Consider the following 26,889-nt stretch of genomic DNA (forward strand, 5'->3'; position numbering starts at 1 on the left):
AATTTCAAACTCATGGCTATGGGCACAGACACCTTCCACTAGACCAGCCTGCTCAAAGCCTCATCCAGCCTGGCCCTGACTGCCTCCAGGACTGGGGCATCCATCTGGGCAACCCTGATGAACTTCATGAGGTTCACACAGGCCCACCTCTCAAGATCTGACAAGATCTCTCTGGATAGTGCCCCTTCCTTCCATTGTGTCAACTGCAACACACAAGTTGGTGTCATCAGCAAATTTGCTGAGGGTACCCTCAATCCCACTGTCCATGTCTCAAAACCAGATGTTAAACACCACCAGTTCCATGCTACTCATCACTGGTCTCCACTTGGACATTGATCGTTGATCACAACCCTTTCAGTACACCCATCCAGCAAATTCCTTATCCACTGAGTGGTCCCTCCATCAAATCTGTGTCTCCAATTTAGAGAAAAGGATGTTGTAAGGGACAGCGTCAAATGCTTTGCACAAGCTCAGGTAGACAATGTCAGTTACTCTTCCCTTATCGAGCAGTGCTGCAGAGCCCCATCATAGAAGGCCACCAAATTCATCAGGCACAATTTGCCCACAGTGAAGCCATGTTGGCTATCATCAATCACCTACTTATTTTCCATGTGCCTCAGCAGAGTTCCCAGCAGGATCTGCTCCATGATCTTGCCAGGCACAGAAGTGAGACTGACTGGCCTGTAATTCCCTGGCACTTACTGTATGTTCAGAATACATTATCACAAATTGATAAACTCAATCAGTTTAATGATTTGTTTTATCTACCAATAAGAAACTGCTGAGAATCACAGCCTACAGGCTGGAATGTGTCTGTTGTGTGCCAAGTATTGCTTTAGCATAGAAACTCCACAGTAGGTGCTTGAAATACCACCATACAACTCCATCTCAACAGGGATTATGATCTTGTCATGACTGGTGCTGAACTGAGGCACAGGAGGACACGGATCTCAAAACACTGCATTCCTCCTCCTCTCAGACACTGAGTTTCAAACCTGTGTCAATACATTTCTAGAAGCAGAAAGATAAAGTAGATGTTTATGTGAATAAATGTTTTTTCACTTAGGTAGCCAGGAGACAGCATGTTATTTTAAGGGGGAAATAATGTGAAGCTCTTCTTGCATTCCAAAGGTGTTCACTTTCAGCAAGAGCCCCATAACACAGCAGAATGACAGGACATCCTGTTATTTTAATGACTTAACAAGGTACATTGGTTCTGATGAAAAAGAACATTACTTCTGCTGAGATTGCAATATAGAAATCTACAGAGAACGAGACAAGAAATTACTTGTTACAGGTTGTCTTCTGAAAAAAAACAATAAACTATTCTTCAAAACTGATTAGTTTCCTTCTTGTTTAGAATCAGTTTCACCGTCTTCCCATGCTGCCACAATCTGCTGTAATATTATATTTGCAAATGCTGGCAAGGATTGTTCTAAGTTATGCAAAAAAAAAACCAAAAATCCCCAAACCAAACAACAAAAAAGTCAAATAAAATTTAAAAAGGACTACCAATGTTTGTCACAATATTTGGATTTAATCTAACAGATAAATTCAGGCCCTGAAGAACTGACAGTATTCTTTGTGGCTCCAGTCAGTAGAGGAAGCTGAAAAAGTGTGCACAATTACACTATTTTGTATGTCTTTTTTTTTCCTAAATCTTTCATATTAATGTCTACGAAAATAAAAGTGTAAATTGTTTTACCTTCAGTCCCAAGACCTCTTCCCTTGAGGTTTACATTTTGCAATTTCAGTTCATAATCCTCTCCATTCTGCTTTTTAAAGCACAGCATAATTGGTTTAAATTGCACACTTGGCATAGGTCTGATCTTCAAAAGAACTCAGTATAAAATCTAGAAAATATGCACTAAAAGCTATTGTCCACTTCACAGGGACAGTGATCTGGGATCACTGTGAACTGTATAATGGGCAATAAGCTACTGCTACTCATGTCATCAGACCAATGGAAAAAACAACCATTTCTGAGCAAAGTGGAACAGTTAAAATCTCATTATAAATCTTTAAGAGTATAATTTCCAAAGACCTAACACATTATTAAAACATAAGGGAAAATGTTTACATTAAAACATAAGGGACCTCTGATAGGGAAGGAGGAACTGGGATAACTACAGATCACAAAGAAGAAAAGCCTACAGGAAAGCATTTGTTACCCTAATGAAAAGTCTGCTTAATTATGAATCTTGCACATTTAAGGAAACTTGACTCATAATAACCAGAAAAGATACTGAGAAGGAAAGATGCTGTAAAGTTACAGCTTGTGAACAAAAGCGTCATATTTAAACATAATACATTCCCAAGTTGAAACACACAGAGGCTTCATTCATATTCTAGCTTTTGCATATTGGTCAAATTTCCAGCACCCCAAGACTTACCTATTAGGCTTTGAACATTATTTTACTAATTTCAGGGAGGTGAATGGGTAATCATCCGAAATATTGAAAAAGATCAAGAATTTTTTCAACAATATGCTATAGTCTATAGGAATGACATGTCTCTGTCCACTAACTCTGCAGCTTCTGACAGCAAGCTGAGATTGTCAGCATATTTGCTTTCTTGCCTCTTCTTTCCCATTGGTCTGACGACATGAGTAGCAGTAGCTTATTGCCCATTATACGGTTCACGGAAATCCCAGGCTACTGTCCCTGTCACATGCAGACTGACTGTAAATGTGTGTAAGGAATCCAAAACATGGGGTAGATGCTAGAGCTACTGTGCAGGCACTGCATCATTGATATAGTCTTCCATTGCTTTTAGGCTTCGGGAAGGTTACGCACGCAGACACAGACATACACACACACATACGGCTCAACTAGTCTGTCAAGCTCTTTCTATCATTTTTTCTACAGCTGTTTTGTTACAACATCTGTGCTGCAAAGCACAGTGAATAATATCTCGTTTCTGTCTTCAGCTGCAAAGCCCAAGGCATGGAGCAAATACACGCATGAAACCTCTAGATTATGCGTCAAATGCTCCCAGCAGCAAGACTCCACATACTCATACGTGTTATAAAACCAAGCCTATAGGAACTGGGACTCAACTAAGGTAAGGCAGAAGCCTATTGTCTCTTCCACATCAGGCCTCTAAGTCACAAAAGTCACAAAAGATATTCAACTCCAGCTGCAGCAAGTGCTGCTACAAAGAAAGTGGACGCTGCTCCTCCCAACACAATCACTACCTGCTTTTTCTCAGATTTCTTTCTTCCTTGCAGTCTTACCAACTCACCATCCACAGTTCCAGAGTGAATGCCAAGTGAAGTCTTAGAATTTTCTACTTTAGGTAATTCAGACAGAGCCAAAACTTAGCATGGACTTGAACTGCAAGACCCAAAATACCTTTAAAATTTTACATAAATGATACACAAATTCCACACAATACAAGTGAAGAACAGCACTAATAACAGACAGCTACATATACCACTTTCTCTAAAGTAAATAAAAATATGCAGGCAAGGAACAGGAGTATAAACTCTGTATATGTAGTATATACAAAGAGTTGCTTCTGGTAATAATCCACTTTATAGGGACAGCCAACAGTGTTACTTTTTCCTGTTTTCTTTCAGCCCAGATAAAATGTTGCCTCAGAGTTTTCCTTAGCAGCCATGAGATTATCACAGTTGGTGCAACAGATGTTGGTCTCCAGGAAGAATGGCATGATCCTGTAAAACCTGCTTTCTCATGTGCAGACCCTTTGAAATCAGTGGGATTTATGTAAATAGGGATTTGCAGGATTAGGTCTACAGTCTAGAGAGTCTACAGTACTTCAGTCATACGTGTTCTAGTTTTGTTGCCTGGGAACCCAATACACCAGAATAGCTCTCGAGCAGGCCAAACATCCTCTATAAGAGCAGTATGAATCTGAACACAGTCCTTGCAACTGTGAATTCAGCATTAGGACTTCATACTACCGTAAAACAACCTCTCCTGAGTTAAATAAGGTTCAAAGAGATCAGACCTGATCCATACTAATGTACAAAACAGAAGAAGAATGCCCCTTGCATTTACAAAACTGTGGAAAGTGGAAAAAATAATTAAGATTTCTTTTTGCCTTTATTTTTTTATTTCTCCTAACTGGAACACAACATTGGATATTGTCTTTTCCCAACATCAAAACCTGGAGCTGCAAATATTTGGTATGCAGTAACCTTGGGCTATCAAGGAGATGGAAGAAGAGAGACTACTATTCAGAAGTCTACAGACCTGTCTAGAGCAGGGGTTTCAAAATCAGTGCCATTGGCAACGGAGATGGTGTTCTTCATCACCTCCTCCTCACACCCACTCCTGGGCACTCTCTGCTACACCACCTTCCCACTCCTCCCTAGCCCTACATGTGTCTTCTTTCACCTCACCTGTTCCACGCATCACCCCGGATTCTGGTAGGACTTGAGTCACTGCTGCAGTTCCTGTTGTCAAAGAGGCATACGCGGCCCATGCCTACCAAGCAGCCAAATGGTGATAGACTCCAAAAAAGCTGATGAGTGGTAGCTGCCTCTGTAGAGACAATTATTCTGGGAAGCTGGGAAATACTGGCACATTTACTCAGCACCTGTGATGTCTAGCAATGCGGTTCCTCAGCAGCTCAGGTGTGTGCCAGCCAGACAACAAGGAACATGCCAGCACAGCACTGGTGAGACCAAACCTCAAACAAGATATTCAGTTTGGGGCCCTTCATTATAAGAAAGACATTGAGGTCCTGGAGTACGCCCAAACAAAACCAATGAAGCTGGTTGAGGGACTGGAGAACTAGTCTTATGAGGAGGGGCTAAGGGAACTGGGGCTTAAGTCTTGGAAAAAAAGGAGGCCAAGGGGAGACCTTATCACTCTCTACAACTACCTGAAAGGAGATTGTAGTGAGATGGGTGCTGGTCTCTTCTCCCAAGTAGCAAGTGATTGGACTGGAGGAAACAACCTCAAGCTGCAACAGGGGATGTTTAGACTGGATACCACTAAAAGTGCTTCACAGAAAGGCCTGTCAAGCATTGGAGCAGGCTGCCCGGGGAAGTGGTTCAGCTACCATCTCTGCAGCTATTTAAAAGACGTGGAGAGGGGGGACACAAAATTTAGTGGTGGACATGGCAGTGCTAGGCTAAGGGTTGGACTGATGATCTTAAGGGTTTTTTCCAATCTAAATGATTCTATGTGCCACTTTCAAATAAGTCATGTGCTACCAGTGATACAGAAACTAGCCTTGAGAACCCTTGTCAATACTATACTTAATAACTAGGATGTGTGCCAAACACCATTCACTCAAACTGGAAACTACATATCAAACATCACATCAAGGGACACAGTCAGACTTACGTGCATATATTAATTACTAGAAAATGAAACACACATATAAATGAGAGAAGTTCAAATGAGACTCTTAGGGTTTCTCAATGGGCGTACTTTTCCAAAGTAGGTCTGCATCATCCAGTGAGGAACCCACGTAGCAGTGTACATAAAAACCAGAAGAAGATGCCATACGAATGCAGTTTTGTTGCTTTCAGGTCCCATGTGAGCTTGCTCAGACTTCACCAAGATATCTTTATGGATCACTGCATTACACCATATAAGCAAACTTCAGTAGAACCAAATTTAAAAATTCTAGAGCTTTTTTTGCAACTTATACTGAGTGTGTATTTTAATGATTAAGTTCAGTTCTGTTATTTTTGACACCTCACCCCAGGGCACAATAAAAGCCAGGGACTTCAAAAATACATTTGCTACAATAAAATTGTTGCTAATCACTACTTCCCGAAATATAAATTGTAACTATTACTATTCAGCAGTTATATCTACATGATCTAATATTGTTGCTTTACAGTGTCTCTTCTTAACTGCATATGTTGGTCTCATATACAGAGTACCTATCAATGGCAAGGGAAATGTCATGAGCACAGGGAAGACAGAATATCTTGTTACACTGTAATATGGAATTTAAGAAAAAGTCTATGTATAGCCATCTCTGTAGGTTCTTCACCAGATGGAATAGGGAGTTCTGTGTTAATGCTCGTCCTACAGTGAACACGTCAGCAAGCCCAAGTTACCATTAATGTGGCTTGAATTCTGACAAGGTCATACTGGCTGGACTATATTTAAAAACACTTTTATCTTACTGCAATAGGATAAAGTATTCTAAGACTGTATACCCCAGGAATACAAGACTGTTCTGCCGAAGAGGCTCAGAAGCTAATGCTCTGCAATATGTTTCAAGTTAATTACTGCTGAACAATGCAGGAGAACAGCACAGGACTCCAGCACAGCACCAAGAGAATTAGTATGCCTTTTTGATCAAAGAAAACTAACCAGGCTATGTCCAGGAAAGCAATTACAATACTGAAAAAGTCTGAGAGAAAGTTTGACTGATTTTATTTGTGAAGTCAAAGCTCAGAAGATGAGCAAAGTTGACTACTGCCTTAACATCTTTTAATCCTGAGGTTACAAAGGACATCACGAGGTCACCTGAACAACCTTTATGCTGGACAATTGATCAGCTTTAGGTGTGTCATTTTAGTAGATGCTCCCTAAACCAGTACTTGATAAAAATAACACCTTCTCCTCTCCCAGTCTATATTGCCCTCATCATTAGAAAGTTACTGCTCTTTTTCTCAAACACAGTCTTTCCTGATGAAATGTTAAGTCTTCACTTCTTGTGCTACCTACAAAGAAGGCTGATTGGAAATCCAGAAAATTTCTGTCTACTCCAAATAATTCACACTTTTTTCCTCACGTGCAGCACTCAAAACTAGACAGCACTGAATATCAGAACGCTCTAAGTTCTATCAGCTGGACACAGCTAGCAGCCTGTGAATCCTTCTAACAATTGTGGCCACTTCATTCTAGGTCTCAGTTCACATTATGGAACTAAAAATATTATTTGACTCTGCAGTAATCCTACTCCTAAACCTGAAATACATCTTCGAATGCACATGCTTTATATGACACAAATGTTGGAGGACAAACAACAGATTAATTGCTGGCCCTAATGCTGTGTTTGTGAGTGCTAAGATGTCATTCCAAATGTTCCAAAAAGGATTAATGCAGTATAACAAGTCTATTTAATTACTGAAAGACCAGTGATCCTCATTTTACTATAAGCAGCTTTTCCTTTATTTGGAGGCTGTAAATAGAACAGAAATCATTACAGCACAACTATAATTCTTGTCCCAGAATATTCAGATTATAGCAGCAATACAGTGAAAAAAATAAGCAAAAGGCCAAGAAGGACTACATATACACACTGCATTTGTGTATGACAATGTAAAACTAGGCACATTTTAAAAAGTACCAGCTTTCCTCACTGTGGTTAAAATGCAGAAACAATTCTCATGGTCTGTGTAACAATGAGATATCTGCTTCCTTAACTTTAAAAAAAAAAAGCAACTATTAAGTCAGTTAAAGTAATTACACATAGCTTTAAAAAAAATCCCTCAGGTTTAATAAAATTAAAGAAGTTCATGACTCCTACAACACAAGCCTTTATAGATCACTGAACTACAGGCAGCAAACTCACGTAGGAATGCATATACAGTAAAATCACAATTTGATATAGTTTACTTTAAATTATGTGTCTGAATCTAGACAGCCCAATCAATTTTCCAATTCTCCTTTCTGCACAAGCTAGTTATTCTTTAACTGAAAGATAAACAATAGAATAACTTTTGATGTTAACCCTCGGTTAGCTGTGAACTGCACTGTTTCAGTATCGCCCAGGGAAAGTACACGGACAGACTTAATTTTTATAAATAATGTCACTTCTCTTTTTGAGAAGTAGACACAGTAATTTAGTAGGTGTTGATACTATAGCTGTCTCATCACTAACTCTGAAATATCATCATAAAGGAAGGAATGAGGAAAGCAATGAATTAAGGGGTAAAAGTAGGTGGCACACTGGGTCTAAAAAGCTGTGTGTAACTATTTAGGAGAGTTTCAATACAGTCAGAGGGAGTTTCAGTAAGACGTAAGCACTCCAAGACAAGACCCCGAACTAATTCCTTGCAAACCAATGGTCCCCTTTCAGGTGTCTCACAAAGCAGACCTGCACAAGCATGGGAGATAAAACTAGATGACCAGCATATTCGAGACACAAGCATGCTATTACATTAGCTTTGGTTTAATCTCATACTTAAGCCCAAACTCCTGACCATCCATCCTCCCCCCCTGCTGGTGTGGTCTGATTTGAGCTACTGGTCCATTTGACTGAAAGACCTGGCTGGGCTCAGAGTGGAGAGAGGGATGGGGAATTAGCCTGACTTCAAAGGCCACCCCTGCAGGCACTACAGATGCCTCTGCTGAGGTGGGCTGGCTGGATGAACATACGTAGAGGTTCCCAGGACAATTGTTTCTTTTATCTTTCTATCTAAAGCGTATTTTCCCTTCACTGTCAAAAGGCCAGAAAACTTAGACAGCTTTCTGAACACATTGAAGCCTCTGCACTATAGTCCCATCCTCAAGGGCCAGCCCTGCTCAGGACTCCCACAGGTGAAGCACAGGTGACCTGAGAAGTGCTTCCATCACAGACCCCAACTCCTGTGGCAGGCAAAATCCACTGCGCGGTTTCTCTTTGATGCCCTCTCCCACGGAGCAGTACCACCGCAGGGCTTACAGTGGAGGAATGCTTTGTGCTGGTCCTCCCTGCTTGGGCAAGTTTCTTCCGTCCGGGCATGAGAGAACCAGGTAAGACATTTCTTTACAATGCGGAGCCCACCTGGGGGCTGGGCACCACCACACAGATTTTACTTGTAGTAAAATAATACGAACGGTTATAACCTCTCAGTCAGTAAATATCTCAGTATTTCACAACCCTTGCTGAGGTAGCACTGTAGCAAGCTGTGCTCTCTCTCCCTGGAACTGGAGGCACAGAGAGACTTAAACAACCTGCCTGCAGTCACCTGTGGAGCCACAGCAGGGCTGGGGACCACGACAATGACTTTGAATTCGCTGCATCTAAACATTGAGTCATACTTTACGTTGTCATCATAGAGATAGTATTCAAGCTCCTTGCATCGGCACTCCCATCCTCTTCCTTCAAGGGAACTACATAACTGCAACTGAAAATCACACCCAGATCGTGGAGTTTCACACTGAAAGAAAAGTTTGGGTTATTTACAGTTGCATGGGAATGCTGTACATACACATACAACCTGATCTTCTGCTTTAAATAAAAATAATTAATGAGTTAACAGAGAAATCAGCTGGACTGCAGAAATACAATCCTGATCATACACTGCAAAAGTCAGCACCTTGTGCTGTGAAAGAAAATATGTTTTAAATGAAGTCAATTTGATTGAATAAATCTACTCTCATGAGCAAAGTTTTCATGCCTAAAGCTTTGAATTAAGAACACACCGATTATCTGATGACCACGGGATTACATATCTACATGTTTTATAATAGCACTAGCATATAAGCGTTCTTAACCCAGCGAGGCTCTATCATGCCATCAGTTTCTCAACAGACCCAGTCACTGATTTCAAAAGGCATTTCTTCCTAAAATCATGGCACAATGCAGCAGATGATTAAACATAATACCCGTCTCAAAAAAACTAAACCATCCTAACAGTCAAATTGTAGGTAATTATGGGAAGCACAAAGCCTACATCAAGAAGCTGACATTAGCACCAGGGATGTTGACAGTAGGCAGCCTGTTGGGATATGGGGCCAAAGACTCCTCCCTCACAGGGAGTAATTCTTAAGGACAAGTAGTTTCTCCTGGAAACAAAGCCTTTTAAAAAAAAAAAGCCGAAGACAAAGATTGTTCTTTCTCCCTTTTAATAAGTTTGGACACTGAATCAAGCATAGCAAGCAAAGTCCTTTGCTTTAGAGGCCACAGTCGCTCCTGAATACAGTCTAGGTCTTTAAGAGAATGATGTTTTGGTACTAAAGAAATCAAATAGCAACTTAGAATACTTAAATTAAATGCTTCTCCATTTCATGTCAAGAAATTATTTTAGCAGGACCAGCTAAAACTGACAGTATTTGCCCTCAAAACACATAGCAAACCTGTGCGCCCTAAGAGAAGAAAAAAGCACTGCTGCCTGAAAGAAGATAGAGTTTCCCTCCAGCTGCTAGAAATTCTCCTGCCACGTCTTCCACTATGGAGGGCTGTCAATTCATTCCCATTGCTGTCAGCATACAAAAGGTGGTGACATCAGGAGCACATCGAGGGAGGACACAGCCACTCTGGAGGGACACCGTGAAACCCACTGGGGTGTAAATTCAGGGTCAAGGTCTTCTTGTCAGTGACTACCACAAAAAAACAGAGGAAGTGGGGCAGCTGCTGAACAATGGAGAGGTCAAGCAGTTCGCAAGCATTTCATGACCCAGACAAGTCAAGGTCAAGAGATTCAGGTAGCAACTTGGCCTAAGCATGAGTTACAGAACAAATGAATTGTTTTAACAAATTGGCTTTGGTCAATTAAACCTAACAAGACATGTTGCATCACGTAACAGGGTTCTTGACACTAAGGCCAGGAGCTGAGGCCACCCTCGTAAAACACATCTTTTAACATGGCATAACAAATTTAAGGTAATCTGTCCAGAAACTGCAGATGTAAGAATAATAAAATACAAGTTGTCTTGACTAGGAGATATTTCACACTTTTAAATCATGGACATTGGAGTGTAGTCACCCTTTCAAGATGTCTGGCATCATTTTCAATGGTATTAATCATGCAAAGGAAAACTGATGCTGCAGTAAATATACTTACTATCTCTTAGACACAAGACAGCTCCATAATAATCCTCTAAGCAAATCCAGCATTTCTTTGTTAGTTGCTTCATCAAAAAAGACTGAAAATCACTTGGTATTTTAGGCCAATATAATTCACAAGTAAAAAATAAACACTTTGTAAATATTTTGATTATATTTAATTTCTAAAGACACGGAGTTTGTAATTACTGGATTCTAATGTGTGCACATTTCTTTGTTTCCATATTAAAGTGCATAAATCCTGTGACATCTTCCCAGAAGACAGCTTGTGAAGGATATGACAAAATAACTGACTAAAAAATAAAATACAATGCTAGATGAAAAATAAATATATTATACTTACCTTTCACTTGTTTAAATTCATTCTTTATTAAAACATTTATAGTAATTCTGGTTAATGTAACTTGAAGATTGGGACAACAAGAATATAAACAACATATTCAAGACCTAAATGTGTAAAAATCTCAATTATCAAATAACTGCAAAGGACACAGAATATATTTAGCGGTGCACAGCATTTGCATCAAGTCAGTATCAGAAAACTTATGTTTTCTCCTAATTTCTCAACAGTCACACTGAGTTTCTCAAACAGAGTTCACTAACTCTTTGTTTTTTCATTTGGCTTTCCTATTCGCTCCCTAAGGAAGAAAGAGGGAACAGTTTTGTTCAATTTTGATGTGTATTTTATCAGGGAGGAAATAATTAAAAGCCCACTTAAAGCCATAGGGATGCCTTTAGTGAAGGCACTCTTACGGAAGGACACTGGAAAAGATAAAAGCTTCCCTTCTGGCCTGGACATAGGCAGTTACTACTCAGAAGTGCAAGGTTTCTCCAAGGGAAAAATACACTTGTCAGTTGAATGGGCTTCAGCTAAGCTTTTACAGCATGCCTTCCCCAGTGTCATTTCATTGCAACATCTTTTTAGTGCAATTCTGTTTCTTAGAGTAAAAAAAAGTGGTTTAGAAGGACCCAACCACCATAAATAGTTAGGAGGAATCTGATGTTAAAATGACACTGGTGTCCCTATAATGTTAGGTTGCCTTTTTTACTTGAAGAGGGGCAAGAGGGACGTAACACACAGGAGCGTTGGGGCAAAAAGGCAAAAAGTTCTGGTCCTCAGGCTGGCTACAAAAATCTGAAACACTATTATTGATAAACACACTTTAGACTATTAGCCCATCCTCAGAGAGAATTCTCCCCAAAAGCTAAGTCTGACGCACTCAGCACGACCAGCTGTGAAAACAACCTAAAACAAAAGTCACACACCAAAATTGAGGTTCCTAAGAAACAGCTAAAGAAATATATATTTTTTAAATATTTTTTAAAACACAATACACTTCAGAAAAAGAAAGAACCTCTCTGAAAGGATAGTTTGGTGGGAGGAGAGTATAAGAAAGTAATCGGTTTGTAAATAATACGGTGGGCTAAGCTAACGTGTACTAGAAGAACGTTCCCAACTTCACACACAACTCACTGCTCCCAGACAGTACTCACCCAAATCAACTCTCTTTTCTCTTGGACAAAGCTAATAATCTAAGATTTACTTCCCCTTTACTAGCTTCTGAGCCTTTCAAATCTCTTCTAATCCAGGCTTCACTGCTCTGAGCCAGGTTTTTAGCAACTGCTTCCAGAAGTTCCACCAGAGTTAGAAAAAATAAAAATAAAAAAGGAGAGACAGAGTAAAATCATGAAATGTCTCCAAATGAATGACATCTTGTTTGACATCTGTCAAACACACTGCTTAATCTCACTGACCTTACTTTGACACGTTCACTTAGTATCTGGAAAGTCTCTACATATGGGATTTCTTCTCCATCCCACAATGGAAAGACCAACGCTGTTCAGCTAAATTAGCTATTTAATTTGATATTCACCCTTACCTGAGTGATTATAGCGAAGCAACATACCACCTTGTAGCTGAGACTGGAAAGTAAGGCTTTAGGAAGGCTCTTGAATTACTGTGCTTGGCAGTGTGATACACTGCTCCAAGTATCTGAGATTCGAAGGGTGACCAGTCCTCGAGATATGTGCATTACTGTACTAGCAGCAGGGAGGACAAGGAAGAGCAAAAGCAGAAAAGAAAGGAAAGCTAGAAAAAAAGCAGCAGACTTGACAGCAATCTCATGCAATTAACTTTTAAATCCAACCTGCAGTGGTATTTAGTGTTTAATTATTTTAATGAAGTTTTCACAGTTACAATGAATTCAATATGCATGAAATTAAGGAATTTAAAACATAAATCTCTGCCGTTATTTGAAGTATTTCCTTTATGAATTAGTGGCCTTATTCATAGCTTAAAAGCGTTTTTTTTGTTGTTGTTCTTGGTATTGTTCTTCTGTCTGAAACTACCATGAAGCAAGAATCTTCTGGTTTCTATTCTTCAGTTTATGGTTTCTTGCTGTCAATCAAAATGTCATTCATAAATTAACACCGACCTCTAAATTTTCAACTAGTTGCACAGAATTTATTTAAGTATAAGCCTCTTTTATTTTAAATACAATTAATATAGTTTAACCCTGTGACAATTACTCTGCTTTTGGTGTACTAGGTAAGAAAAAACAGAATAAGCTAAAAGCTCCTTCCTAAAATGTACATAAATTTCATTCCTGACTAAAACAATAAATTAAAAATGAAAAAAACCATTCCTTTCTCACAAACCTGTCATATGACACACAACCCAGTTCTGAAGGAAACAAATTAAAAAGAAAAAAAACATACATTTTTAATTCTTTGGATCAACTGTTCAAGTGTCAGTTCACGCATATACATTCTGAAAAATTAAAACTAATGGGTGACCTTTTTAGATATTTTAATACCCTAGATCTTCATTAAAAAAGTATCTATAATCATAAATTTAAAAACATTATTATTTCCATATATACGCCAAACTAATCTTTATCTCCTAATAGCAAGTGTCTTTTATGCCTGTAATTTTCAGCACAATAGAGAAGTTCGACAAAGTAGTCATCCAAAATTTTACTTTCAAAAACTAGAAATCAATACAGTGTCTCTTTCAGGCGACCCAAAAAGGTTTTTAAAACTACATTTTCCACACGCCCAAACAGACTGAAATTGCTTAAAGTAATTCAAAGTTTGAAAAAAAGATTTATGATTTCCTATCAGCTCTTACAACTACAAAAAGCTCTTCTCTTATTCTCTTATATACAATATAAACTCACACTTTTGCTTCTGCACGCCTCTCTGGTTCAAAATTGAGATTTAGTGCAATAGATTAGCATGCCATTTCACTGTGTAAGTAACAAGCTCCTAAAGCTACTAGATGACTATAGGTACGGACAGTAACAAGCTCTATTTCCTGTTGTTCCCAGGGTAATAATTTGCTGTGTAAACTCCAACAAATTACCTTGTACCTTGACATATCCTTCTGCAAAACAGGTAAAATGTTTTACTGTATGTTCCCAGGTAAAGTATTCAGAAGGAGGCAAATCATTAAAGTTAATGGAAGTGAGAACAATCAGTAATTCAATGGATTGATTGATTCTTCTAAGCCCATTATTTTTTTATTAATTGTACATGGAAGCATCAGTGCACACAAGAAATGCAAATCCACATCCAAAATCCATCTGGGTGGTGTGACACTTAGACATACGATCATTGTATGACTTACACAGAAAAGAGACTGCTGAAAGCGTAATTTTGATTGTGATTTTAAGTGAAATTTATTGTAGTCAGAGCAAACTAATCAAAGTAATTGCACACAGCATTTTAAAATATGATAAGTACTATTATGTTACCATATCATCAATGAACACGATGAACATCAATGAACAACATAACATGAAAAAGACTACGTAAACCTATTTCAAAATTTGAGCTCCCTATAAAATAAATTCGCAAAACTCAAAAAGCTTAGGAAAAATATCAAGCCATTGATACAATGAGAATTTACCCACCCACTCCTGCAACTCAGACACACCATGTTCGAAAAATAATTACAATTCCTCCTGGAAGGAGGACAAGTTTTTCAAAGTAAGACAGTGGATACACGTTGCCAGAACTGTGTTAAGTGAAAACAGTGATAACCCTTCTTAGTTAGGGATTACCAGTTTTCCAGCACTAAACTATAGGGCAAACCTCGTTTTGAGTCAGTACAAATGCTGCACTCCACGCCCCAGAGGAGAGTATCTGAACACGCACTTATGAAGAGCATAAAGCATGCTACCAAAGCGCAGGCGAGCCGGTGCCCCTCGCCCAGGCAGCCACCGCGGAGCGGAAGGCATGTGGCAGGCAGCCAGCGCCAGCCATCCCTGTCACCAGCATCCCAGCGGCACGGCAGGAGGGTCCTGCACAAAGTTCTCCCTTCGCGAGGCTGCAGAAGCCAGCCTGCGCCCTCGCTCTCCCCCTCTTCTCCTTTCTCTTCCTTTAATTTTTTTCCCCCTGCCTTTCCTCCACAAGAGACAGGACAGTCTGGCGATTCAGGGACTCACGTAGGCCAGGCTTCCTTCTGTGTAGCCCTTGGGTAGAGCCGCTAATCCTTCTTATTAATTAAAGAGATAATAGCAGTTAACAGGAGAGCAATATTAATGCTAACTATCTAGGAAACTTCCAACAGAAATTGCTTAGTCCTTTTGCTGATTTCCTGGTAACAAAGTCAGGCAGCTGGAACTGTAGCAGCATGTTGATGGTTTAAGAAGTTAAAAAAAACAAGAGTGCCTGTGCAGTATCAGGCTGAGGGCAATCGCATCTATTTTCTGTCCTCCTTCTTGAAGAGTTTAAAAGACCCACCATCAACTTCAGGGTTTATTAACAGCTGAGGATGTGGTCTCCCCCAATTATATTACTCTTATACAAGGGCAAAGGAACGTGTAAACACTAACGTGACTGATCTGAGAAATGTACTCTGAGAAGCATATGCATTAAGAACACTTACAAGTGTTTAGCATTTACATGTACCGTTGCTTCAGTCCTTTAAACTCGCAAAGCATTTGTCAAGGTCCACTATGCTTCATTCCATATGTGCTGAAACACCTAACATCAAGTTTGCATTTTATTTATGCTGCAAAAAAAAACAACAGAGATGACTCGGGGATTAGGAATTCCGCAGATGAGGCACATTGCTGCAGATACTTTATGTTTTAGAAAAAAACTGTAATGCCATTTTTTTTTTTAATTAGCCATTGTAAGAGTAAGTAAAACATCTATCAGGAGAAGGGATTTATATTATCTGGGTTCTGTTGCAGCAAACAAGTACCGCAGCTTTCATTCACTGATTGTCAAAAACTTTCCAATGTGCCCACTGCAATGCGGATGCCAACCAACGAATCAAAGGCATTCAGCAACTAGACAAAGAGGGTCTGATGCCAACCTCGGTGCCACTGGCAACCATTATTGGCATCAAGCACATTGTCTGCCTTTTTTTTCCCCTTTCCTGGCACTCGACAAACAAAATGGCGGTTCTTGTAGCAACGGGAACACAGCATAAGCGCTGCGCTGAATCAAATATCATCAAATGATTTTATGAACTGAGATGTATTTTGTGCTAAACGATAGACAGTCTCTGATGCCTGACAGAAAAAAGAGAGGGGGGGAAAAGAAAAAAAAAAAAAAAGAAAGAAAAAAAAAAGCATTTTTTTCAATAGAAACAACACTCATGCCATTTTCAAGGTTTGAGCTTTATAAAAACTGGAGGGGGGAGGGGGAAAGGTGGACCTCATATACACAACAAGCAGAGCTCAGTAGAAGTGTGTTATGATTAATAATTCTTTTGATGTTAAACTTGATCACAGTGTGTTCTTCCCATTTTTTCCTCCATTTCAGTCAAAGGAGCGACATTGCAACCTATGTCGAGCCTCTTTTTCTTGTTTTTATTTTTTAAAAAAGTCCTAAAGCATAAGAGGATAATAGAAAGTGAATAGAGGGAGAGAAAAGGTGCTGAATTCAGAGGTAGATGAGCAAAGAATAGAACCAGGTGAAGTTGGTCAATGACAGAACTCCATAGGTCGGTCCTTATTTCTTCTTTCAAGGCAGGCATGGAAGTAGAAGCTCTTTTTTATCAAGAATAGAAAGGATTATTGATACTTCTAGATCTGGAAATTGTCAATATATTGTAACATTACTCTGCACTGCAATGCGGATGCCAACCAACAAATCACAGGCATCCTAGGCTAAACAAAGAAGGTCTGATGCCAATCCTGGTGCCACTGGCAACCATCAGTGGCATTCGAGCTACCCTTCCTCCTCTTTTTTCTCCTAATCTTTTTCAAAGCAACAAAAAAAAAAAAACCCTACTTGGCCCCTTTATTCATTTTATGTGCTAATGCTTTCATATTTCGTTTAGGGATTTAATTGGTCCTATGTCTCTGCTGAGTTTTTACATGATGATATTAGACGGGTTTATATAATCTAAAAAAGAAATAAAAAGCAAAACAACATGTGTATAAAAGCAGCAATTTGGTTGACTTCATGCTTATCTCTTGCAAAGCCTGGTGCTCTCAATCAAGTGCACTACAAAGTGTCACAATTAACCTGCTTTCAGGGAGGATAATCAAAGTTTGGCAAAGCAGGAAAAAAATACAAAGATAACTTAATAATAACGTCAAGAAGAGAGCCAACAGATGTTAACCTAAGATTTACTGTAAAGCAGCAAGTCAGATATAAAATACATGCAGTTCACAATAATCATAAGGGTCTACTAAGGGTGATTTGGTACACAGAAATCAGTCAGCTTCATCTTCCAGTATATTCTCAAAGTAGGTTTGAAAGTTATAATATTACGGCATGCTTGTCTCAATCATTTGTGATTAGTCAGGTGTTTTAAATAAACTCACATTCTCAATAAACTTAATTTTTTTATTTAAATCACTGAAATGAGCTATGCCCTGCTATTCCTTCTCCCACTTCAAGTTACTAGTGTCCAACAACTTAAAAGTCGACAATGTGTAAGAGTACTCTGACCCAGGCTTTTCCAGCTCAAAAGCTACTTAAACTGGTTTGCCTCCCTTTGTAGTTTTGACTTTTAGAGACAGGTAAATCCATTAAAATTAATCAGTAAGCTGTGTCTTACAATATGTGCATTTAAAATATCATTTGAATTTCTCTTCTCAAAAGGAGTTTAAAGGTACAAATTATTTGTAATTAAGCTGTTTTGTTTAATGCTATCAAAGAAATCTTTTTTCCTGTTACTGGGGACCAGATTTACCAGACTCTGCAGCTACTTAAAGTCGCTGCAAAATATCTTAGTGTTGTCTACTGTGGTAGAACAAAAAATACAAAAAACACAAGCACAGGGGTCTGGAAAGGAAAAAAATAACTAACTATATTTTTTCATTATGAATAACCTAAAAATTGAAGTCCGTTTATACGTTCAGGAAAACATCGTGCTCCACTTGCGTGACGAAATGCTATAAGACAAATACAGTAAAAACAAAAGGTTGTGTTCTGTATCTGTTCTTCAAAAGAATGAGCACACACCAAATGAAGCCATATGCAATTTTAGGTTTTTGTTACTAACAAAATCCATCCCGCTTGCTTTTCACCTAAATCGCACAGTTATGTATCGGGCACCAGACAGCAGCCTGCCAGCTGCCCTTCCGCAGGCCATTTCTGCCTACTACCAGGCCAAACAGTGAAATGGCCCACCATCTGTGGACAGTTAAACTTTCACTAGTTGAGATCTGCGACTAAAAAAGCAATGTTTCATTACTGCTAATCTGTCATCAATAGAAAGATATCTTAGAGAATGGCACAATCACTAGAAAGAACCAAAATAACCCCTCACAGAGAAAAAGCATTTCAGAAGGCTCAGAATCAAAGAAAAAAAAAACCCAAAACTTTATCTGCTTACAGCCTTTTACAATTTTGGAGAACCTGCCTATGAGTATTGTTATCTGAATATAGATATGACTAGCAGTTTTTTCCTTCCTACATAATTATCAGAAGCCCTGGTTTTACTTTCATTCTATAAAACTAAATTTAAGAAGCTAGTCCACAGTGTTCCTGCGATTTTCCACAACAACTTCAAATTTCAATTATCTGCCAGAGAGACTCAAGTATACTAATGTGATTATGAAAACATACTATTCATGAAAAATTCCCTCAAAATATCACACTCTGGATCTTTGTTTTACAGCTCAGATAGGTAAGATCAGGTAGTGATGCAAAATATGAAAAAACCGTTAAGTATTGTAAGCTGTAAATCTGTGTACGTATGACACTTACAAAGCAGTTAAAGCAGTATTTCTGCACTAAAGTTTTTTCATGTTTTATTTCATAGGTGTGAGAAAGTCTATAATTGATCTTCAAAGTGATAGTAGGTTCATCACTTTAACAAATTCTTGATTATTTGGAACTGCAAAGACAATAATAAATATTTGTAGGGTTTATTGTGATTGTGCAATTGCACATACTTTCAGCTGTTACTAACAGTACCGGGGAAATAAAAAAAAAACCAGCTTGGAAAACAAGAATAATGTTTCCTGAAGTCACAAATGGAAAAACTATACAATATATTTCCTCTTTTTGACCAAAAAAAAAAGAAAAAAAAAGAGTAACTTCAGTGGAACTAAAGTACTACCTTGATATGTCCATCTCTCTCCTGAAAGAGAACAAGGCATGTATGTCAAACATACATGTCATTTATACAGGTCTGTAGGAATTTGTGTGCATGTAAGTATATACGTACACATGCTGATTCATATAAGGATATGTACCCACGTTACATCTACAGACCACAGAATAATGTTTCACTGGAAGCCAGCCCACAGGGAAAACGGGGCTACTTGGAATCAGTTTGACATACTAACATAGAAACACAACAATCTGCTTCCTACCTTGCTCCTGCACGTAGTATGCCAAAAACAAATCAAGCTCCTTGACTGATACTGTTATGTGATGTGGCTGGACGCAAAGTGCTGGATTTGTGCAATGTGGGGATTTCATGAGCCTCTCTCCATCCGTGCTTTCCAAGGGGATGCCTTTGAACAGGATCACCATGACTAGATCCAGACGCCAGACTTTGTCAGCCTGTCGCAGGCAGTCGATTCTCCTAATCTTACCCTTCTGGTCAGGATTGGACAATACACAGCATGGGTGCTTCTTCCCAGTCACTGTGAGCACAAAATCCTCCCGGAACTCTTGGCGAATATCTTTGCGCAGCTTGGCCAGGAGCCTGGATGCCCACTTTTGTTTAATTTCAGGCTTTTCGCTAAGTAGCTCATCCTTGACTGCTCTTTCCTCATCCTTTGACATTCGTTTCTCATGTTTTTTAAAGTACTTGCGTTTTCGAGCCTGAAGGTTGAACCAAGTATAGGCAATTGCACGGACATGTGGAAGAAGTGCCTCAATGAACGGGTGAAATTCATCCTGTGGAAAGAAGTGGAGGGAAAAAGAAGAAGAAAACTCAAAGTCAGTAAGTTCTCATAATCAAAGCAATATCAAGAAAGATTTCTGAAAATCTTAAAGTGAAATCCACGAGGAAGAGAATAAACACTTCACATTTACGCAAATTTCTGCAGAACACATTCTATGCAATTACCACTGCTGTCAGGCAGCAGCCAGAAAGTACCCAGAGAATCGCATTTTCCCCGTATTTCAGTCTTCGAAAGAACCAGGTGAAGATTTTATTTTGTATGCCTCCCCTCACTTTATCCCACAACACTGCAGAGACAATATCATTTAAAAGAGATGCCATCACGATGTTTTGTTTCTAACACTTAAATATCTGAGTGAATGTCCAACATCAGGAAAAGTACCATTGCACAAAGAGGACACTGTACGGTTTTAAAAAATCTGAGCAGAAATGTTCAGAACGCTGAGGCGAATGCCACAGTTCATTTCTCTTCTCTGTGGCACAGAAACACAAAGCATATACATGCTCAGTGTAATGCCACACAGTTCCCACTTTTGGAGCATGCTCTCAGCAAGAGACTGCTGGTGGCACAAAGAGCATGCGCCATTAAACTTGATCCATTTTCTTATCAAACGTCCAACATTCCAGCACTGAAACAGCACCATTCCAGAGGTGGTAACTAGAGAAACCAGTATACAGTAAGCGAAAGCAAGCAAAAGACACAGCGTGTCGTATACAAATCCTGAACAGAAGCTTCTGTACTTTCAGCTCTTGGGGCTTCCCCCCCACCACCCCTAAACTCTGTAAAATAAAAGTGTATGAAGTTGAGAACAAAAATTACATTTATGTCCTTCCGGCAGCTCCATTGTGGGTTTTGAAGCCCCACAGAGTCAGTTAATTTGTTAACTGATCACATGAGTGTGGCAATTATTCTAAACCCCTTAAAAATCAATCTGAGGTGTACAATGAAAAATGGCAACTTGGCACAAACTTTGCATTCTTTGTGTTTCTGCATGCTGTGGCAGAGTGACATTATGAGTGCACCACTGGTCAAATGCTGCTTTTGTAAAATCCATGCAATTTATTTACAGTTCCAAAATATCCCTTTCTGACATCTGGCTTCATCTGCAAGTTCTTATCTTCTGCCTAGTAGCAATATGGATTCCATTAAGGAGGTAATGCTTAGTTGTCCCCTAAAAGTACATCCTATAGCATTAAATTAATTCAGTTTGTCTACTAAAAGTAGCACCCTACACATCCATGTTAATATCTAAATAGGCCTTTCCCAAAATCTAATTCCTCTTTTCCATGAGCAAATCCACTGTTTAAAACAGCACAAACTGCTTACCAAACTTTACTGTACTCTGGTTTAGAAAGGAGACCTTAGGGAAGGTATCTTTCTCCCTCTGTGCAGGCATATTTGGTTTTAAATACCACGCAGATTGCTCATCATACTGAGTGGCGTGCTGCAATCAAACTAAAACCGAACCTTTTTTATACAATTATATTCAAGAACACAATTAACAAGCTAATATTTCAGCTACACTGCTAGACAAGGAATGAATTATGTTTAATCAACAGGCTGATTAACTTCATTAGGTAAAAATGATGAAAGTATAACTAATGGTCTCAATTATACAGAGTTCAGACTGCCATTGGAGAAGATTCAGGCCAAGATTTTAGTATTTAAACCTTCAAATTTCAAACAAACTTCAAAATTTCCAGAATGGTAAAAAAAAAAACAAACAACCCACTAGATCTAGTTACTTCTCTTCCCTAACCACCCTCAAGTCAAACAGAAAACACGAAAGTTGCAAGCATTTTACCTATGACTGTGTTACCTTCACAGGAAAAAAAAAAAGAAAAAAAAAAAAAGAAAAAGAAAAAAATAAGAGAGAGACAAAAATAGGAAGATAATTCAGGACATAAATGATTGCATTACAATATGATGCTTGACAAAGAGCCACAAAGGCAATAATTAAACTGATTAGTAGTTTCCAGCAGAGATTTGAACAATTCTCATACTATACTAGCACATAAAACTAGGCCATGGAAAGAGTTAAACCACAATCTGTTCTTTGTGTGGGAAGGCAATACTGCTCTGAGTAACCACAACCCATGATAAGACTTTCCTATCTTCATACACTTTCTGATGCCATGCTTTCTTTCCCCCACAATTATGACTACTAAAGAAAGTTTATTTTTCTGTCTAAAGAAGCAATCTTAATCAACGTATTCCAATCAAATTTGAAAAACTATTAACATAATCATAAAGGCCGCATGGTGTTAAATCCTTACAATTTACTTTAGATGAATGAAACAAATTTACTGCAGATTTTGAAAATTCTAACAGCTGGGACTAAAGGTGAAGGCATGGGGCTCAAGAGCTTTGGGAAAAATTATTTTTTACCTCAATGCAATGATTTCCTCTACATCTAAACAGACTTTGGCATTTATAACTTAAAATGGCAATAAAATTAATGTAGAATTATTCTACGTTACTAAAATACTGCACATTTAGTTTGAATTTTTAAGAAGATCACAAAGTATTCTGGAATGGCTATGCCTCTAGGTAATGCACATAGTATTAGCAATAACAACCTAAAGCATTTCACATCCATGAAAATTTTATAGAGAAAAATTCCACTTTTAAATTTCAGTCTGTTGTGGTTGAACGTTTCCTTTTCAAACGGTGCGGGGGGGTGGGGGAGCACAACTTTTTAAAACAGTATATGGGCTTTTCTTTCATAATATCATTAAGTTCTAAAGATATAAATACATACGAAAGAGTGTGAAGGAGAAACACAGCAAAGAACATCCTGTTCTAAAGCAATATTATCAAATGCCTTTAAGAGATTCATTGTGCATCTGGAGTCCTTTCAAATGAAACATTACTTGACAAGAAGAAGTGCCCATAAAAATGATCCTAAATGGAGATCTGCAATTAATCACACACATTCTCCACTAAACCTCCTAAAAAGCCATCTAAAGAATTTGAATTTTTTTCCCCTTAATATTCACACTGGCAATGCAGAAATATTTTTTTTCATATGGCACTTACCCATGTGCCACAGTTGCTCTTGCAATAAAGTGATTTACGGAGGTAAGATTTTCAAATGTCAAATCAAATGGATCAGGTGAACCATTGTGCACTGGCAATTTAAATGAAAATTAAATATATTATTTATTATCTATGTAGCACAAAAATAAAGGCAAACATAGTGGTGATGATAAGACAGGCCGGGTTTCCTATCTGGTGTAGGTAAAAGGGAAACACAGCGCCCTTCTCCTCTCTTCCCCTTTTATAAACTTTTTGTCAATTCATGGAAGTTTGAACTGAAGTTTGAACTGAAGACCACACAATAAATGTACCATGCAGAAGTCTAGGAATCTTATACAGAAAACTTCACGTACTCCATTTCCCCGTGTTAACTTTCTCTGTGCCTAATGAAACAACCTATTCTAGGAGGAAAACACAATGACAACGTATTCTGGGTTTACTGGACCACCATAACATAAAAATAAACCACAGCAAAAGTATCACAAGCCATGAATCACTTAAAGGCATGCAGTAACTACATGCTATCGTACCTCAGCAACAGAAATATTTGCCGCTTCCACTCATTCTGAAAGAAGGGGAAAGAGGCATATAGGAGGGAAAGGACCCAAAAAAAATTTAAATTGCATTGGGTAAGTCTTCACTATTCCTTGGAGTTATTTTACAACCACCAATCTTCTACTGAAATAGAATTGCCAGGGTCTGTTTTAAATCTGTACTTTGGATTTTAGACTTGTTTCCAAAAGGTGCTTCAGTGCTGTCTCGGCACAAACTGAACTACTGATTTCACAAGGAGTTCAGTCCAAACATGTGTTCTGTGTTTAGAACTTTTACCAAAATATTTTGTTCTGAGCATACACTACCACAGTCAACGTGCACTGCAAGAGCCCTAGAGACGGACGACACAATAGAGAGAACAATTTTGGCAGTGCTACTCTAACACAGTCGCAACTCAAAGTAAGGTTAATCAATGGCTTTAAATAAATAAATAACACAAAGTACAAATTCTGATTGCCAGTGTAATCTTAATTTTTAATTTATGGAGAAGGGAGACAGTTTTTAAATGCCTTTGTCATTCCAAATAGGTAGAGAAAGTAAAATATATTTGCTGCAACTGTGTTCCATGTATGCACCTCTAAATGGTATCTGTCTCTGCATGGCACATGATACAGTATGACTGTAAAATATTACGGGAAAGTTATCAGAGCCTGAAAGCGAGGAATAGCAACTATTGTATTTATTTCAGTAGGAGTATGATGTTGTGCTTTCGTATACACCTGAGTGCAGTATTTTAATGCAGATTTGTAAAGAATGAGGAAATCTATTACATCTGTGAAACCAAAAAGCAAACACAAGGGGGGAAAAAGTGTAATTACATCCGGAAACAACAAAATTAACTACCTGCTGTAACAGAGGTGGTGGTGAAAATTTGCGTGTTTCCAACGTAAAAACCACTTACTTCAGTTTTACTGTCAGCTTTATACCCCAGTGCAGAGGTCATATTGCCTGTCAGCAATTTCACAGGACGGACACCATACTCAGAATTGGTTTTTATTAACTGCAGATTCCACCATAATTAATTATTTTTACGTGTGTACCTGTAAGCATGTGCATACATTAGACAAAATGCTTCCTATATGTATTCATTTATCTTTTGAAGAGTATCTCAACGGTACTCTTTTCCAGCTTTGCTTCGCTGCAGCTCACGCTTACTCGCTGAAAATATCCATATCTAAGTCAATCACACTCAGATGCCAAACAAAATATAAACAATAAAAAATGTGTCAGCCAAAAAGCTACAGGACTGTATCCAATAAGGCTTATCATTGTTTCCATCTTCATTCGCAATTTATGAACTCTTCGGTCCTTTTGAATTACGGTTCTTTCTAATTGTGGGATAACTTAAATCACATTTATTTATTTATTCATGCTGCAAACCCTAAGCGCCTCGCCGGCCGCCCAATCGCAGCACTGCAGCAGACGCTACTTTCGCGCATTTTCTGCTTCTTTGGCCATTTGTTGCACCAATGTGGAAGCAAGCAGTTATCGCTTAATCAGTTTACATCACATCCTTCTAAGACAGACTTTCACAAAAGCTTCTCCAAGCTGTCCCCCGGCTTCGCAGCCCGCGTTCTCCTCCCACCACGGAGCTCCGGCTGCCCTGGCGCTCGGGCTCCTCGCTGCGAGGACGCTCCTGGGGCACCCGGCGAACTTCCCAAGCCAGCTCCCTAAGACCCCTGAGGTCTGAAAAAGCCTCGTCTTGTCTTGGAAGGGCTGGGACATCCCCCCCTTCTCGCCGCTCTCCGCCCCCGCGCTCCGCGGCTTCGCCCCATTCCCCGAAAAAGCAAAGGATCGTCCCCCCTTCGCCCTCCAGCATTGCGATGGAGACGGGAGGGGGAAAATGCCATGCCCCTGCATAACCGATCAGGAAAACGCTCGCACAGCTTGGTCATCCCCGCTCACATCGCCCTCGCTGTTGGCAGACTATGTATCATTAATTAAGCATGAGACGGGATTACTTCGCACCGGCGAGCGCTCATTTTTTTGTCAAAACCAGCACTTTTCCTTTCAAAACCCCTTTCATTAGAGCCTGCGTAAACTGGCGAGCTGAAAAGAGAACAGATCGTTTGATTCCAATCAAATCAATACTTCCCAAACCTGCTTTTTAGCGTAATTATGTTCATTTCCATTTTGTTAACCTTTGACTTCTTATGCACCAACAATTAAAGAGTATTTGTCTGCGGGTGACACTTTGAATGGATCTCCCCAAAACAATGGCCTGCTGCAGTTTATTCCCTACTATTCCCTCCTGCGAGAGGAGTTTGGATCCGACAAGTTAGTTACAATTGCGCTTTAACCCGTTACAGTTATTAGCAATGACTCATTAATAACAACTCGCATACATATAAAAGTAAACGTTAAAAAAAAAAAAGTGAAAATTAATTAATTAATTAACAAATAAATTAAATAAAACGCGTCTATACCTGAGTGAGACAGATTGGAGAATACATCATGACTTCGCTTTGAGAACACGCTGCCCGGAGAGCCCCTAAGAAAAGCCTCAAAAACGAATAATTTCATCTATCCATTTTACAGTCATCTGAGACTCAAGGAAGATGAAATCAATCAGGACGGGGCTCTGCACTGGATCACCACAACTTCACAACAAACCCCAGTCCTCCTTAAATAGCCAAAGATTCAAGTTCACTCCGTGTGCTAGATTTCCCGGGGTGAAATCCAATCTACACTTTTAACCCTCTTGTAGTCGGCGGCGCAGGAGTCTTGCTTTTGCTGCTGCTGCTGCTGGTTGTTTTGCAGATGAGGGGGGAAGGACTCGGGGGGGGGGCGGGGGAGGGGTAGGCGGGAGGATTTTTTTTTGTTGTTGTTTGGCGCTTTTTTTAATCCTTTTTTTCTCCTTTTTTTTCCTTTTTTTCTTTTTTTTTTTTTTTTTTTTTTTAAGAAGTTGTAGTCGGTGGGTTATTACGGCACTGTCACCACGCTCTCGAAAAGTTCAAGGTTACAGCCCGAAGAGGGGCAGGGAATTCGCGGAATAGCGATGGAAGGCGAAACTTGCCGGGGCAGTGGCGGGGCCGGAGGGAGCGCGCCGGGACGGGAGCGCGCAGCCTTCGGGCTCCCCCGGCGGCCGCCGCTCGCTCACCCCCGCCCTCGCTTCTGCGGCGATGGCGAGAGACCTGCTCTGCGATCGCCTGCCCTCATAAAAACGATATTTAGAAAATTCAAACGGTAAATCTCTACTCGGCACCCCACCCGATTCGCTCCCTCCGTGTCTGCCCCGTCCCCCACCCCCGCCGCC

At 39.4% G+C, this 26,889-nt stretch overlaps 1 protein-coding gene across 10 annotated transcripts in view; it reads right to left on the reverse strand.

Moving 5' to 3' along the window:
• The window catches only part of NFIB (nuclear factor I B), a 264,748-nt gene that overhangs the window by 143,308 nt on the left and 94,551 nt on the right, over positions 1-26,889 (reverse strand). For 6 of the 10 annotated variants that reach the window (XM_054054087.1, XM_054054082.1, XM_054054080.1 and 3 more), the window contains exon 2: positions 19,500-20,031. In XM_054054087.1, coding sequence (XP_053910062.1) covers positions 19,500-20,031 — 532 coding nt within the window. Of the gene's footprint in view, positions 1-19,499; positions 20,032-20,420; positions 20,554-26,059; positions 26,408-26,889 lie in introns of those variants that run through there. The other 4 variants (XM_054054088.1, XM_009556329.2, XM_054054083.1 and 1 more) reach the window with 2 other exon arrangements.

This window comes from Cuculus canorus, chromosome Z (genome assembly GCF_017976375.1).
Source record: "Cuculus canorus isolate bCucCan1 chromosome Z, bCucCan1.pri, whole genome shotgun sequence".
In the NCBI taxonomy this organism is placed as follows: Eukaryota; Metazoa; Chordata; class Aves; order Cuculiformes; family Cuculidae; genus Cuculus; species Cuculus canorus.